This window comes from Acartia tonsa, chromosome 7 (assembly GCF_053477335.1).
Source record: "Acartia tonsa isolate MP-2025a chromosome 7, ASM5347733v1, whole genome shotgun sequence".
Lineage (NCBI taxonomy): Eukaryota > Metazoa > Arthropoda > Copepoda > Calanoida > Acartiidae > Acartia > Acartia tonsa.
Window position 1 is genome coordinate 12,235,759 of NC_137266.1, and position 12,852 is coordinate 12,248,610.

Sequence of the window (12,852 nt, forward strand, 5' to 3'; positions counted from 1 at the left end):
TTACTTGGATGTTGCACCAGATTTTCATGTACTCTAATAAAGTGATACTCGCAGCTGGCTGAAACAATGATACCCCCCACCCACCCTTCTTTCCCTACTGGATAAACGAACTGATTAATAAATGAGGTCCATGTTAGCAACCTAAATTTATGACAAATTTTCCGATGTCATTATATCCAGGAATGTTCTTTATCCATTCTGAATTGTTTTTTTTTTCAATTTTGATGACTAAGATAAAGGGACGAAACTGTAAATGACACAGGTACCCAAAATTTTATAAACACCCAAAATTTGCTTAAAACTTTGGGTACCATTATAATAAATTCTTGATTGCTAGTTTCATTATAACTAAAAGTATTAAAACTTGTTGACCCATGATTCAATAAATTAAGTTTGTTTATTAATATTGGGCTAGTACAACTATTTATCGTCCATGGGCGCATCCATAAAAATCACTGATTACCAGGATATTTGTCAACATAGGATCTCTTAAACGGCCTAAATTTTAGTATAACAAACTTAAAATATTTGATAGGTAAATGGCTTTTGTTATCTAAGGTTATCAATTGCAACCCCTATACGTATTTTTCATATAATTATGTTTCATATTATTTATTTTCTGAGTATTTCAAAAATATATTAAATAGTAAACATAATTTACAGAGTCAGCTTAATACAAAGAAAATCTTTTAGAAAAATTAATGTTGGAATATTTGTTTAAGCATATAACATGGAAACTAACGTCCATAAGCAGCGCAGCACTAAAAATCATGCATGGACAAAAGTAAAAAGTTATAATTCATAATTTAAATAGATGTAAAAAAAATTAGTATCTATATCTAGAAATATAAAGAATGACTGACCTAGCAAATTATATACTAAACAGTGACAAATACTCATCAAATTTCAGCTGTCTATCTTCAATATCAGCTAAAAAATTACATTTCCCATAAAGCATTGCGGACGGACGGGTATACTATAAAACTACTAAACCAATAACTTAAAAACTAGGTTTACACAGATAGGACAATAGCATTGAATAAAACTTCCTAGATAAATAAACTCTAGAAAACTAAATTGGAGGATTTTAAGAAATTCTAGTTGGCAGATTTATTGGAACTTTTTGTGAAAGTGTTTTTTAAAAGCAAAGCTTTTCTTTAATTAGGGTCGGTCCGTCCGTCTGTAACGGATAGCTTTTTTCGTTAATTTAGGCATGTTAGAATTGTCCTATCGATTTCAAACTTTGTATGGTGATTCCTGTAATATTTAGGTACGATTTAGAAAGCGTAGCAACTCTATAATCACTACCAGAATGTCCGTACGTCCATTTCAAACATGTTGATTTTTTTTACTTTTTTAACAACAAATTTGTATGTGATTATCCGATTGATCTGATTTTTGGTATACTGATTCCTGGGACAACAAAGTATTATATTAAAAGCAAAGCAATTCTATAATCAAGTCATAAAAATGTAAGTAAATGTAAACTAATTCAAAATGATCATCATTGAGGGCTTATATTTTGATTATTTCAAGTTTTGAAGAAAATTCTATCTACCAAAAATTGTACATTAATTACAACACAAAACAAATAAAATATTAATGCATTCTAAAAGAATGTTGGAAACATCAGTTATTTTACATATTATTTTCAGTTATTGAGGTAGTACGAATTTTAACTGAAACCCTTCAATTATTTAATGAATAAAATTAATTTTTGAAATTTTAAATTTTGTATTAATTATTGATTTAGGGCAAGGCCTGATAAAATCATTTTAAAGAAACAAACAAGGATGACAACATCCATAAGTAGCGAAGCACACAAAATACATAATAATTGAATTATCGCAGGAATCTAAAGGGACAAGACAATAACCAATAAATTGATGTACATCCTATGATGCTAAACAAAATTACCGTCCCCCGTAGTTTAAAATTAGTAGTTGAAACGTTTGAACACCCAACTCTATGAATCAACCAATAACAATTCACTAAAGTCTCCAAAGTTGTTAAGCCAACGAATGAATAACTTTATTACAAAACTTTGGGGACTAGTTTAATTAATATCACATTGTCCCCTTTCTCTCTGAAAAAAATATCAAGTACAGACAGACAAACAGACAGTAGTAGATTACTTTGTTAGATAGTAGATATGCACAATTTTTAAGTGTTTTCTATCTCATACAGCAGCTAGGTAAATCATAATATTCTCATGGAAATTCCTTTTCCTTCATAACATGGTAGATGAAAAACATTTGATAATTGTCATGCAATTCAAGGGTTGGTTGTCAGTATTAATCAAGATTGACATAAAAGCTTAAAAAGAAGAGTTTCTAAAGTTTATTTGATTGATTGATAATTATGGATTTTTATTAATAGAAAGAAAAGGAAATCAGTCCTAATGTCAAAATTTAATTGAAGATTTTGTTAGTGGACACGTCACTATAAGTTAAGCTTTTAAGTTTTAGTTTGTACAATAATCTTTTTTTTTACTTTATGTGGGGACATTGGGCTGTATATTGCACCAGTCCCCAAAGTCTTAAAGTTATTTTATTCGTTGGCTTAAAATTTTTTATTGGTTTGTTCTTCTGGTTGAAGGTCCAAACGTTTCAACCACTACTAATTGCAACCAACAGAAGGGGTAATTTTGTGGATGTACCATTGATAGACCATTGTCTTATCCCTTTAGATCCCTAGCAGAAATGACCATAACAAATATACAAAAAATTGGCAGGAAATTATTTCACGCAATTTAAAGATAGCTTTTTGCAGTCTTTTAAATCTATCTAAAGCAAAATAAAAAATGCAACCTGAATTTTATCCTGGCAAACCTGTACAAAAATGTTTAATAGCAAATTAATATTATAGCTTTAAAAATCATTATTTGAGGTTTTTGGCTATTTGGTAGAGAAATGACACCTTCCCAACTTCGCTAAAAATATTCTGCTAAAACAAATTGGGGGGGGGGGGGGGTACCCATACTTCTAAATTGGGGGCTAAAATCCTTAGAGGCTGGCGATGAAACCACTAGCGATAAAATGTCGTAGTTTCTTTGCCATTACTGTAATGTACATATGATTTTTAAACAAACCTTTCAGCTTTCAAAAATAAATCTTTATTGAAAAATGATTTTTTTTCTGCTGAATTGCTAAAATATAGTGGAAAAGCATGATAACAAAAAATTGCATTTTTGCAAGAAAAAGCTAAACAAATTACCTTCTAATGGCTATTATATCTAAGCCTTCATTGCATAGTAAAATAAAATTAATACTGAAAGAATTTTTTTTACACGAAATTTGTGATAAAAAATACCACAAAATGTAAAAGTCTTTCAAATTCCTATCATATAGCCTAAATGGAATAAAAAGTAAACGTTGCATGACTTTATGTATCAGTGTTATTAATGGTTAAAATTGCTATACATTAAAAATTAAACCTTTATCCTATAATATAAAGTAGTAAGGGATTTTTGTCTGAAGATATCAATAACCACTTATCTGATTGGGTAAGCTTTACATAGGTCCAGTGATGGTTTTAGGCTATTTCATTTTGAGATTCAAGTGTTAGGATAGTTTCAAGCTACTTTTCTAGCCATTATGTATAAGGAGCCCCTAGATACTAGGGGCGCAGCCGCTAGTAGGCTACAATTTACAATATAATTCATTTAATTATCATGCAAAATATCAATACCACTTTGAAAATTAAGCATATAACAACTTGTTTTTATGCTCGATTATGAATTAAGCTATATTTCTGCCAAAATTGCGTACAAAGCAGAATTTTTTTGACCTAAGATACTGAAATAGTTTCTTTACAAGCTAGAGTAATCAGTTTTTAAATATATGTTTCAAGGAAAATCAAATAAAATACTAAAAAATATGCAAATGAATAGAAAATCATAAAATTAACAGAAAAATTATTGATACCTCTAGAAGAAAATTAAACATTATAAGAGTTTTATTAAACTATGTAGAAGTACAATATAAAACATATATAGAAAATATTTTTATTCAAATAACAATTCCCATCACAGAAATACAGGAATCACTTGTAGAGATGTAATGCAACAGAAAAATGATAATAAATCGTTTGATCACATATTCAAGGACTCTATGTAATAAAGACGTATAAATCTCTCTTTGTCATATGCAATTATTGACTAACAATTTTTGTTAACCATACCACGTAGTTTTTAAGCAAATTTCGTCATTTTACAATGATTGGAAATAAATCAAATATTTTCAAAATTCCGTAAAATTTGTACTCTAAGGCACATATATTTTGAAATGTGCATATATATATGTATATTTAAAGCATAATGTTTGTTACAGATATCACAAGACTAAAGGTTGGTTATGACTGAAGTCTTGAGGGGGGGAAGAGAGGTTGGGTGTTTTTTAATACCAACTAAAATTATGTCTCTTTTTTTAGCAAATTATTTTAAATATAATTAGTATTCGGATATAAAGGTATTTATACATTTTTAAGCCTTGAATAACATAGAAAAAACGTATAATTTTACATGATAGTTAGTTTACGCTATAAGATTTATTATTTTTTAATAATTAAGTGTCTTTGGGTGAAGGTTTTTTTTATCTCATAGAAGATCGAATTAGAATTATACGTATCTTGCAAAAAATAGCCCAAAACCAGCTATATACTATACAAAGCTTACTTGAAAACTATAGACTGATTTGCAAAGCCGTTTTTGAAATCTCACTGGACATGCACATTTAATACATAATCCAGTGCAGTATAGAATACATTTTAAAGTTTTAATTTAAAAGTTTTCATTTTTAACTAACATTCGTTTATATTTAATATCTTATTTATATTTTGCTAAAAAAATATTTGGTTGTATTCTTTATAAGAAAAGGGAGGACAGTTATGGTTGTAAAAAGGGGAAAGAGGAAGTTGGGAGGGAGGGGAGGGGGGGGGGTCAGGCCTCTGCCAACTTTATTTTTTCTCTCAGAGTAGGCTTTGGAGAATCCTGTCAAACTTTTATGCTGATATAATATCAATATATCAATATAGTCAACATTCAATAGTCGATAACATGTCAATTGTAAACACTTTTCTGTTTTTAATGCCATAACGAGGAAATAAATGTAATGTCTTTTTTGGTTTTACAGGGATGATAGAGAATGGAGGGGAGAGGGGTATAATAGAGGACAATTTGAGAACAAAAGAGAAGGTTATGGTTTTGAACAATTTCTCTTTCTCTCTTTCTCTATCTCTCTCCCTCTCTCTCTATCTCTCTCTCTCTCTCTCTCTTTCTCTCTCTCTCTCTCTCTCTCTCTCTCTCTCTCTCTCTCTCTTACCTTCTTTCTTTCTTTCTTGTTATCTCTCTTTCTCGTTTTCCCTTTCTTTCGTACAAAATCTTCTCGCTAAGTATTGATTCAAGTCAGCTGAGAGGTATGTGTGTGTGTGTTTGTGTGTGTGTTGTATGTGTGTGTGTGTGTGTGTGTGTGTGTGTGTGTGTGTGTGTGTTTGTGTGTGTGTTAGTATGTGTGTGAGTGACAAAGATTTCTAAACCGTAGAATAAGGCTTTCTACGGAAGCTTTGGGTTTGAGATAATTTTAAATGTCTTATGCCAAAGATCTCTAAAATGGTAGGTAGCCATGTCTATAGTGCCCTAGCAAAATGGGGATAGATGTTACTATATTTGGCCTATTCTATTGACGTCAAGAAATACCCTATACCCCATCTCTTTTCTAAGGGGGTTTCTTTCCCTCTTCCTTTCTCTTTTCCTCTACTATGCCATCAATAGAATAGGTAGGCCAAAAGCGGTGACATCTATCCCTATTTTCCTAAGGCTTTAAACACAGCTACAATTATTTTGTTGCGTCCAAATGTCGTATTTGCTTGAAGTATTTTTCAAATGATATCCGCTCTACTAGGGAAGTTGAAAACTCTTTTCTCGTATTCATTTGATTCCGGTGGATAGGAACCGGTTCTCATGAATACGAAAAAACTATGTCTAGCATCGTATTATATCCACGGCACCACGGGGCTAAAAAAAACTAGTTTTAATCTCATAATTGTACATTCTATATCCTCGGAAAGCCGTTTATAATACGATACGAGAAATAACTATTATTGTATTGTATTGAAGAAAACGTTCCATACAATAATACATATTCAAGAACCATAAAACTGTTTCCTGTTTTATTGGACCTGGACTTCTGACCCCTAAACACAAATAACATAAATATAGTCTTTAAATTTTTATCTACGGAAAACTGTCTATAAAACGATGCAAAAAACTATTCCGTCTAGGCTCCAAAACTGATATATTTCCGCTGCCAGTGCATAATCTCCGGTTATAAACTGTGATGAAATACAGTTTCTCAAAAAAAGATAACAATTAAACATGAACAAGACATGTTTGAAACACAGTTCAGTTTATAGGTTTGTGTTGAACACTGACAAACCTGACAAACATGATAGTTCTTCTCTTTGTTGCCATTTTCCTCCAGAATGGGCTCATAAATGCAGAGTCCAAAGCATCATCTGGTTGGACAACTGAACGTTACACTTCTCCACAAACAACTACTGAACGTTACACTTCTCCGCAAACAACTACTGAACGTTACACTACTCCAACATCAACTACTGAACGTTACACTTCTCCACAAACAACTACTGAACGTTACACTTCTCCGCAAACAACTACTGAACGTTACACTACTCCAACATCAACTACTGAACGTTACACTTCTCCACAAACAACTACTGAACGTTACACTTCTCCGCAAACAACTACTGAACGTTACACTACTCCAACATCAACTACTGAACGTTACACTTCTCCACAAACAACTACTGAACGTTACACTTCTCCGCAAACAACTACTGAACGTTACACTACTCCAACATCAACTACTGAACGTTACACTTCTCCACAAACAACTACTGAACGTTACACTTCTCCGCAAACAACTACTGAACGTTACACTACTCCAACATCAACTACTGAACGTTACACTTCTCCACAAACAACTACTGAACGTTACACTTCTCCGCAAACAACTACTGAACGTTACACTACTCCAACATCAACTACTGAACGTTACACTTCTCCACAAACAACTACTGAACGTTACACTTCTCCACAAACAACTACTGAACGTTACACTACTCCACAAACAACTACAGAACGTTACACTACTTCACAAACAACTACAGAACGCTACACTACTCCACAAACAACTACTGAACGTTACACTACTCCACAAACAACTACAGAACGTTACACTACTCCACAAACAACTACAGAATGTTACACTACTCCACAAACAACTACAGAACGCTACACTCCACAAACAACTTCACGCTACACACCGACAACTTCTGAACCCTGGTACACCACAACTTCTAAACCTAAGCATTGTCCAGGTATTTTCTTTTTTTATTGCATTGCATTTATCTATAATTCAAAGTAGCTGGATGTCTGTCCATCTGTCCGTCTGTCCGTCCGTCTGTAGCTTAAGATCTTGGTAACCATTGCTCCGATTGGATTCTACTCTTCAGGGTATATACCTATTGGTCCTGTGGGGGTTTTAAGCTATTTTCTTGGGGGGTAGGACACCCACAACCGCCCCAAAAATGAAAATTTCTCCCCCCCCCAAAAAAAAAAATTTCATAATTTTTCATAGTCCTTTCCACGACATCCCTCCATAAGGAGCGATTCGTCGTATTTTTAAAATGGCTTTTATAGGTTATTTTAGGTTAGGTTAGGTTATATTATGTTAAGTGAGTGCCCCACAGGGTTAGGTAATTGGCCCCGCAGGGTTAGAGCCCCCCGCAGGGGCTAGAAATAGGAGAAAAGCTACTTTGAAAAATACGAAGAATCGCTCCTTATGGAGGGATGTCGTGGAAAGAACTATACCCCATAATTTTAATGTTTTTATACATTTATATATATTTTTATATATTTTTTTATATTTTTTTATATTTTCATTATTTTTCTTCTTTTTAAATTTCTTAGGTATCTTCTTTAAAACTTTGTTTTATCAAATTTCCTTCTCCTGTGGGGGCGAAGCCTCTAAAAGGATAATGGTAAAGAAATTTAAAAAAACAATAACAAAATGAAAAAATTCAAAGGTTTTAAATAATATAAATCGATATAAAAAGTTATAAAGAGTTATAAAATGTTATAAAGAGTTATAGAATATTAGAAAGAGTTATAAAATGTTATAAAGAGTTATAGAATATTAGAAAGAGTTATGAAATGTTATAAAGAGTTATAAAATGTTATAAAGAGTTATAGAATATTAGAAAGAGTTATAAAATGTTATAAAGAGTTATAAAATGTTATAAAATACAGAAAATACCTAAAAAAAGGAAACAAAATTTTTAAAATTCTTCCCTGAACCTTCAGAAAAAAGAAGCCGCTAGTCTTTTAATAAAGTAACATGATTTCTGTCTGTCATTACCTAAAGGATCTCGCTAACTGCTAAATCTATATGGTTCTCCTTTACAGGATAGCTTCTCATAAGTCCTAGGAAGTTTTATAACTATTTTTTAGCGCGGGTGTACACCCCCCCCCCCAAAGAAATCGCAGAAAAAATAAGAAACCTAACTAACCCCATCTAGCCGCAAAAAATAGTTTTTTGGTGAACAGTAGATTAAAAAAAACATTTTACATGACCCTAGAGGCGTCAAGTGCGTATCCGCTAGTTAATGATACAAAGAAGAAAAATTTCTGGTCGTCTGAAGCTTAAGTTCTTGGTAACCGCTGGACCGAAAAGCCGGCCTTGAAAACTTTGAAAAATAAAAAAAAGATGCAAGGCAAAATAATCAAAAAATATCTTATTTTTAGTGTAAAAAATCATTAAATGGTAAAAAAATGTACAATAATAATTGAAATTTTTTTGTACAGTATTAAATTACCATTATGATTTAAGGAAAATTTAATTTAGATCGATGTTGTAAGGCCGTATAATCATTTGCTCTTAATGCACAGTAACTTGTTAGCTGGGTTTTTCACCATACTCTATAATTCACAATGTCCGTCCGTCCGTAATTAATGAATTGGGGGAAACGTGATTTTCTCGGCTCCTATAAAAGATAGAGAGCTGAAATTTTTTAACAACATTCCCATCAATAAGAAGCACAATTAACTATAAAACATCAATGGCAGTCGGACTGCTTTTTAGCAGGTTTTAGGCTATTTTTTATATTTTCCAAATTTTCCCCATATCTTTCGTATTTATGGTCCGATTTTTAAAATTTTTTCAGTTAAAGATATCAAAATTAAATTTCCCGTCATTTGAAGAAAACAACAATGATGGTCAGACTGCCTTTTTGCAGGTTTTTGGCTATTTTTATATTTTTCACATTTTCCCCCATATATTTGGTGTTTATAGTCCGATTTTCGAAATTTTTTTAGTTAAAGATATCAAAATTAAATTTCCTGTCGGTTGAAGAAAACAACAATGACAGTCAGACTGCCTTTTTGCAGGTTTTGGCTATTTTTATATTTTTCACAATTTTACCCATATCTTTGGTGTTTATGGTCCAATTTTCAAAAATTTGTCAGTTAAAGATATTAAAATTAAATTTCTGGCATTTTAAGAAAAGAAACTATGGCGGCCAAACTGCCTTTTATCAGGTTTATGGCTATTTTTATATGTTTGACATATTTGCCCATATCTTTGGTATTTTTGGTCCAATTTTAAAACTTTTTTGCATTAATAGTTTCAAAATATTTTTTCCCATCGTTATGTGCATCTAGTATGTAATTTACTTAAACCGTCTTTATTATACAAAATAAAACAAGGTTTCATGTTTATTTTCCATAATAAATCTATTCTTGATTTTAATAAATACACTTTAAACCTACTTCTACGTATTCCCATCCACAATTTTTTGTGCTTCGCTACTTATGGATGTTGTCATCCTTGTTATGTTCCTTAATAATGTGAAACTCGCTGCGGGTTAAAATAACGATACCCCTATACACTTACTTTACTTTATTTCCTCCCCTTCTACTGGATAAACAAACTGACCAATAAACTAATTTCGTATTAGCAACAATTGATGACAATATTTCCCCTGTTATGATATTAACATATATTCTATGTCTATATATTTGTATATTTTCTTTTTAGCTGGATGGATTGGTATCCCCGGTTATAATTGGTGTTACAAATTTGTAGAAAATGTTCCCACCTCGCTCACCTGGTTAGAAGCAGAACAGGTTAGTGCAATGAGAGAGGGAACATTGGACTGTTCATTACACTAATACCCAAAGATTTAAAATAATGATTTCTTATTTGTTGGCTTATCAACTTTGGGGACTTTAGTGAATTGTAATTGGTTGAATCATTAAGTTGAGTGTTCAAACGCTTCAACCACTAACTTTAACCTACAGAAGGGGTAATTTTGTGTATCATCATTGGGGATGTAGATATATTTATCGGCTATTGTCTTAGGAAAATAATTTCCTATAAAACACGTTTTTTTGATTGAAAGTGATTTTTGCGGGTTTTCAAGGTAAAAAAACCCAAAAAGTAAAATAAGCAGGGATAAAAATAAGTGCACAATTTGATAATAATACCTCTTTTGATACCCTCTCAATAGTCCAGCTTTGGACCTTATTTTTTTAAACAAGCAGTTTAATTGCAGAAATGCTACGCCTTAAAAAGTATAAAGAGTATAATTTTAAAATGAAAGATAAAAATTGATTGCCATGTTTATAATTTTCTTAATTATCCTGAGAGATAATAAAAGATGTTTGACAAATTGACATGTTTGTTTTGTGTCAGATTTATAATTTATTATTTTTTTTTTAATAAAGCAATGGAATTTATCCACCTATTATAAAGTTCATAAGATATTTCTATGCTTACAAAGTAGTTTCCTTCAATTTGACATTGTTAGGACAAGACGTAATGGGAATTTCATCTATAGGTATTAAAAAATGCTTCATTTTTGTTTTGATGTATTATGAACTATATTTCTGTTATTAGATTTGTGAGGGCTTAGGTGATATAAATGCAGGCAATCCATCTTGGTTAGCTACAGTGGATTCAGAAAGGTAATAATCTTTCAGATTTAACTATTTTTAACCAAAGTAGAAGGTAATCTAGAGATCCCTTTTTCTATTTTTCTCCCCTTTCTTTATTTGCTGATATATTTCTCTATTTCCTCCTGACTCTCTTGTAAAAAGCGAAGCTTTTTTATAATTTTGATAGGCCAATCTTTTTTTTATGATACAATTATCCTATTTTTCTAATCATTGATTAATGATTCCTAGGACAAAAGGTACAATATTATAAGCGAGTCATCTCTAAAAACTCAAGTATGTCCTTTTACTATATACTGTAATTATGCAATTTTGGAACAAATTTAAGTACCATTTTGTTTAGACTTACAAAGGGAAACATTTTTCTTGCTGGTTTGGCAAAATTGTGTTTGTCTAAAACGGAAGGGCAACTGCCATGCTATATCTTATTTATATCACTCTCAATTTTCTGACACTCTACAAGTGTTATTGTTCGGTTGTCCTTACTTTTGATTTTAGAGCTTTGCTTATATGGATACTGTCATCCTTATGTTTAATAATAAATGTCTTAACTTTTTATTAAATCTCTCCAAAACAATGTATAGTGTCAAATAAAATACAATAAAAATGACCAATGATAGGCCAGTATAAAATTTACCATTGGTCAATTACAATGTATACTAGCCTATCATTAGTCATTTGTAATGTATGACGTCATTTTTTATGGGACGCTGTTTCAATCTCCCCTCTAATTTGTTCAGTGTCCATTACTTCTTGTCCTATGTAGCTGAATTTGAATCTGATTTTCATTCTGTAGAGGGCTGGTTTCTTGGACTTAGTGACTTAGGTAACAAATTTGAAATACAGAAAATAAAGTTAATCTATTGTGTTATATTTTATAAATATTTACTTCTATGATGCAAACGAAAATTGTCAAAGAAAAATAAAATAAAATTCATAGGTAAAAAGGGTTAAACAACTGTATTTCCCTTTCGCAATGACCTTGTGCATGCTGACTCTAAATTGGGACGTCGAAAATCAACCAATTGTAACGGGAATATTAACACAGAAAACAGTTTACTTGCAGACGAAATAGGTCATTGAAAAAGGGGGGGGGGAGGTTATCATATGTATATACAATATACATTTATACTATAGATCTGTTGTGTATTCCCTTTTAATTTAATTCCATATTGTTTTATCTTGGAAATTTTTTTAGCAAGTGAAGGTAACTGGATCTGGTCTGATAGTGGTAATCCTGTTTATTATGGAGATACATTCTGGTGGCCAGGTATTGCATCACAGATATCTAAAGGGATAAGACAATGGCCGATAAATTGATGTACATCCACAATGATGATACACAAAATTGCTCCATCTGTAGCTTACAATAAATGGTTGAAACGGTTGGACACTCAGCTTAATAAAACAACCAAAAAAATTCGATAAAAGGTCCCAAAGTTGTTATCCAACGAAAGAGAAAATTTTATCATAATTTTTTTGGGACTAGTGAATTAAACAACCCAATGTCCCCTCCCTCCCTGAAATTGTGTTTATTAAGGATATCCTGACTATTCTGGACAGAATACCAAGGACTGTGGCCTCATGATAAAGAATTATGATCAGGAGTTTGGCTGGGTGGATATTCCATGTGATGAACCTATTTTTGGTATTCCCATCTGCCAAATAGTTTTGTAAAAAGTTTATAAACTAAACTTTAAATAAAAGTATGATTTTCAATACTTTTAGATCTAATAAATTGTTTTGAAGATAATTGTTCACATTTTAACTATTTTCAAATACATTTGTAAATTTAGAATTAAATTGTGATATTTATATAA

At 31.5% G+C, this 12,852-nt stretch overlaps 1 protein-coding gene across 1 annotated transcript; it reads left to right on the top strand.

Annotated features, from left to right (window-relative positions):
• The first annotated feature begins 6,413 nt into the window (after window positions 1-6,413).
• Window positions 6,414-12,827, top strand: LOC145324850 (uncharacterized). Its single transcript, XM_080167540.1, has 6 exons — window positions 6,414-7,398; window positions 10,116-10,204; window positions 10,977-11,044; window positions 11,773-11,858; window positions 12,231-12,302; window positions 12,573-12,827. Exons 1-6 carry the CDS (start codon window positions 6,444-6,446, stop codon window positions 12,707-12,709), a joined length of 1,407 nt encoding a protein of 468 aa, XP_080023666.1. The 5' UTR covers window positions 6,414-6,443; the 3' UTR covers window positions 12,710-12,827.
• Window positions 12,828-12,852: the final 25 nt, after the last annotated feature.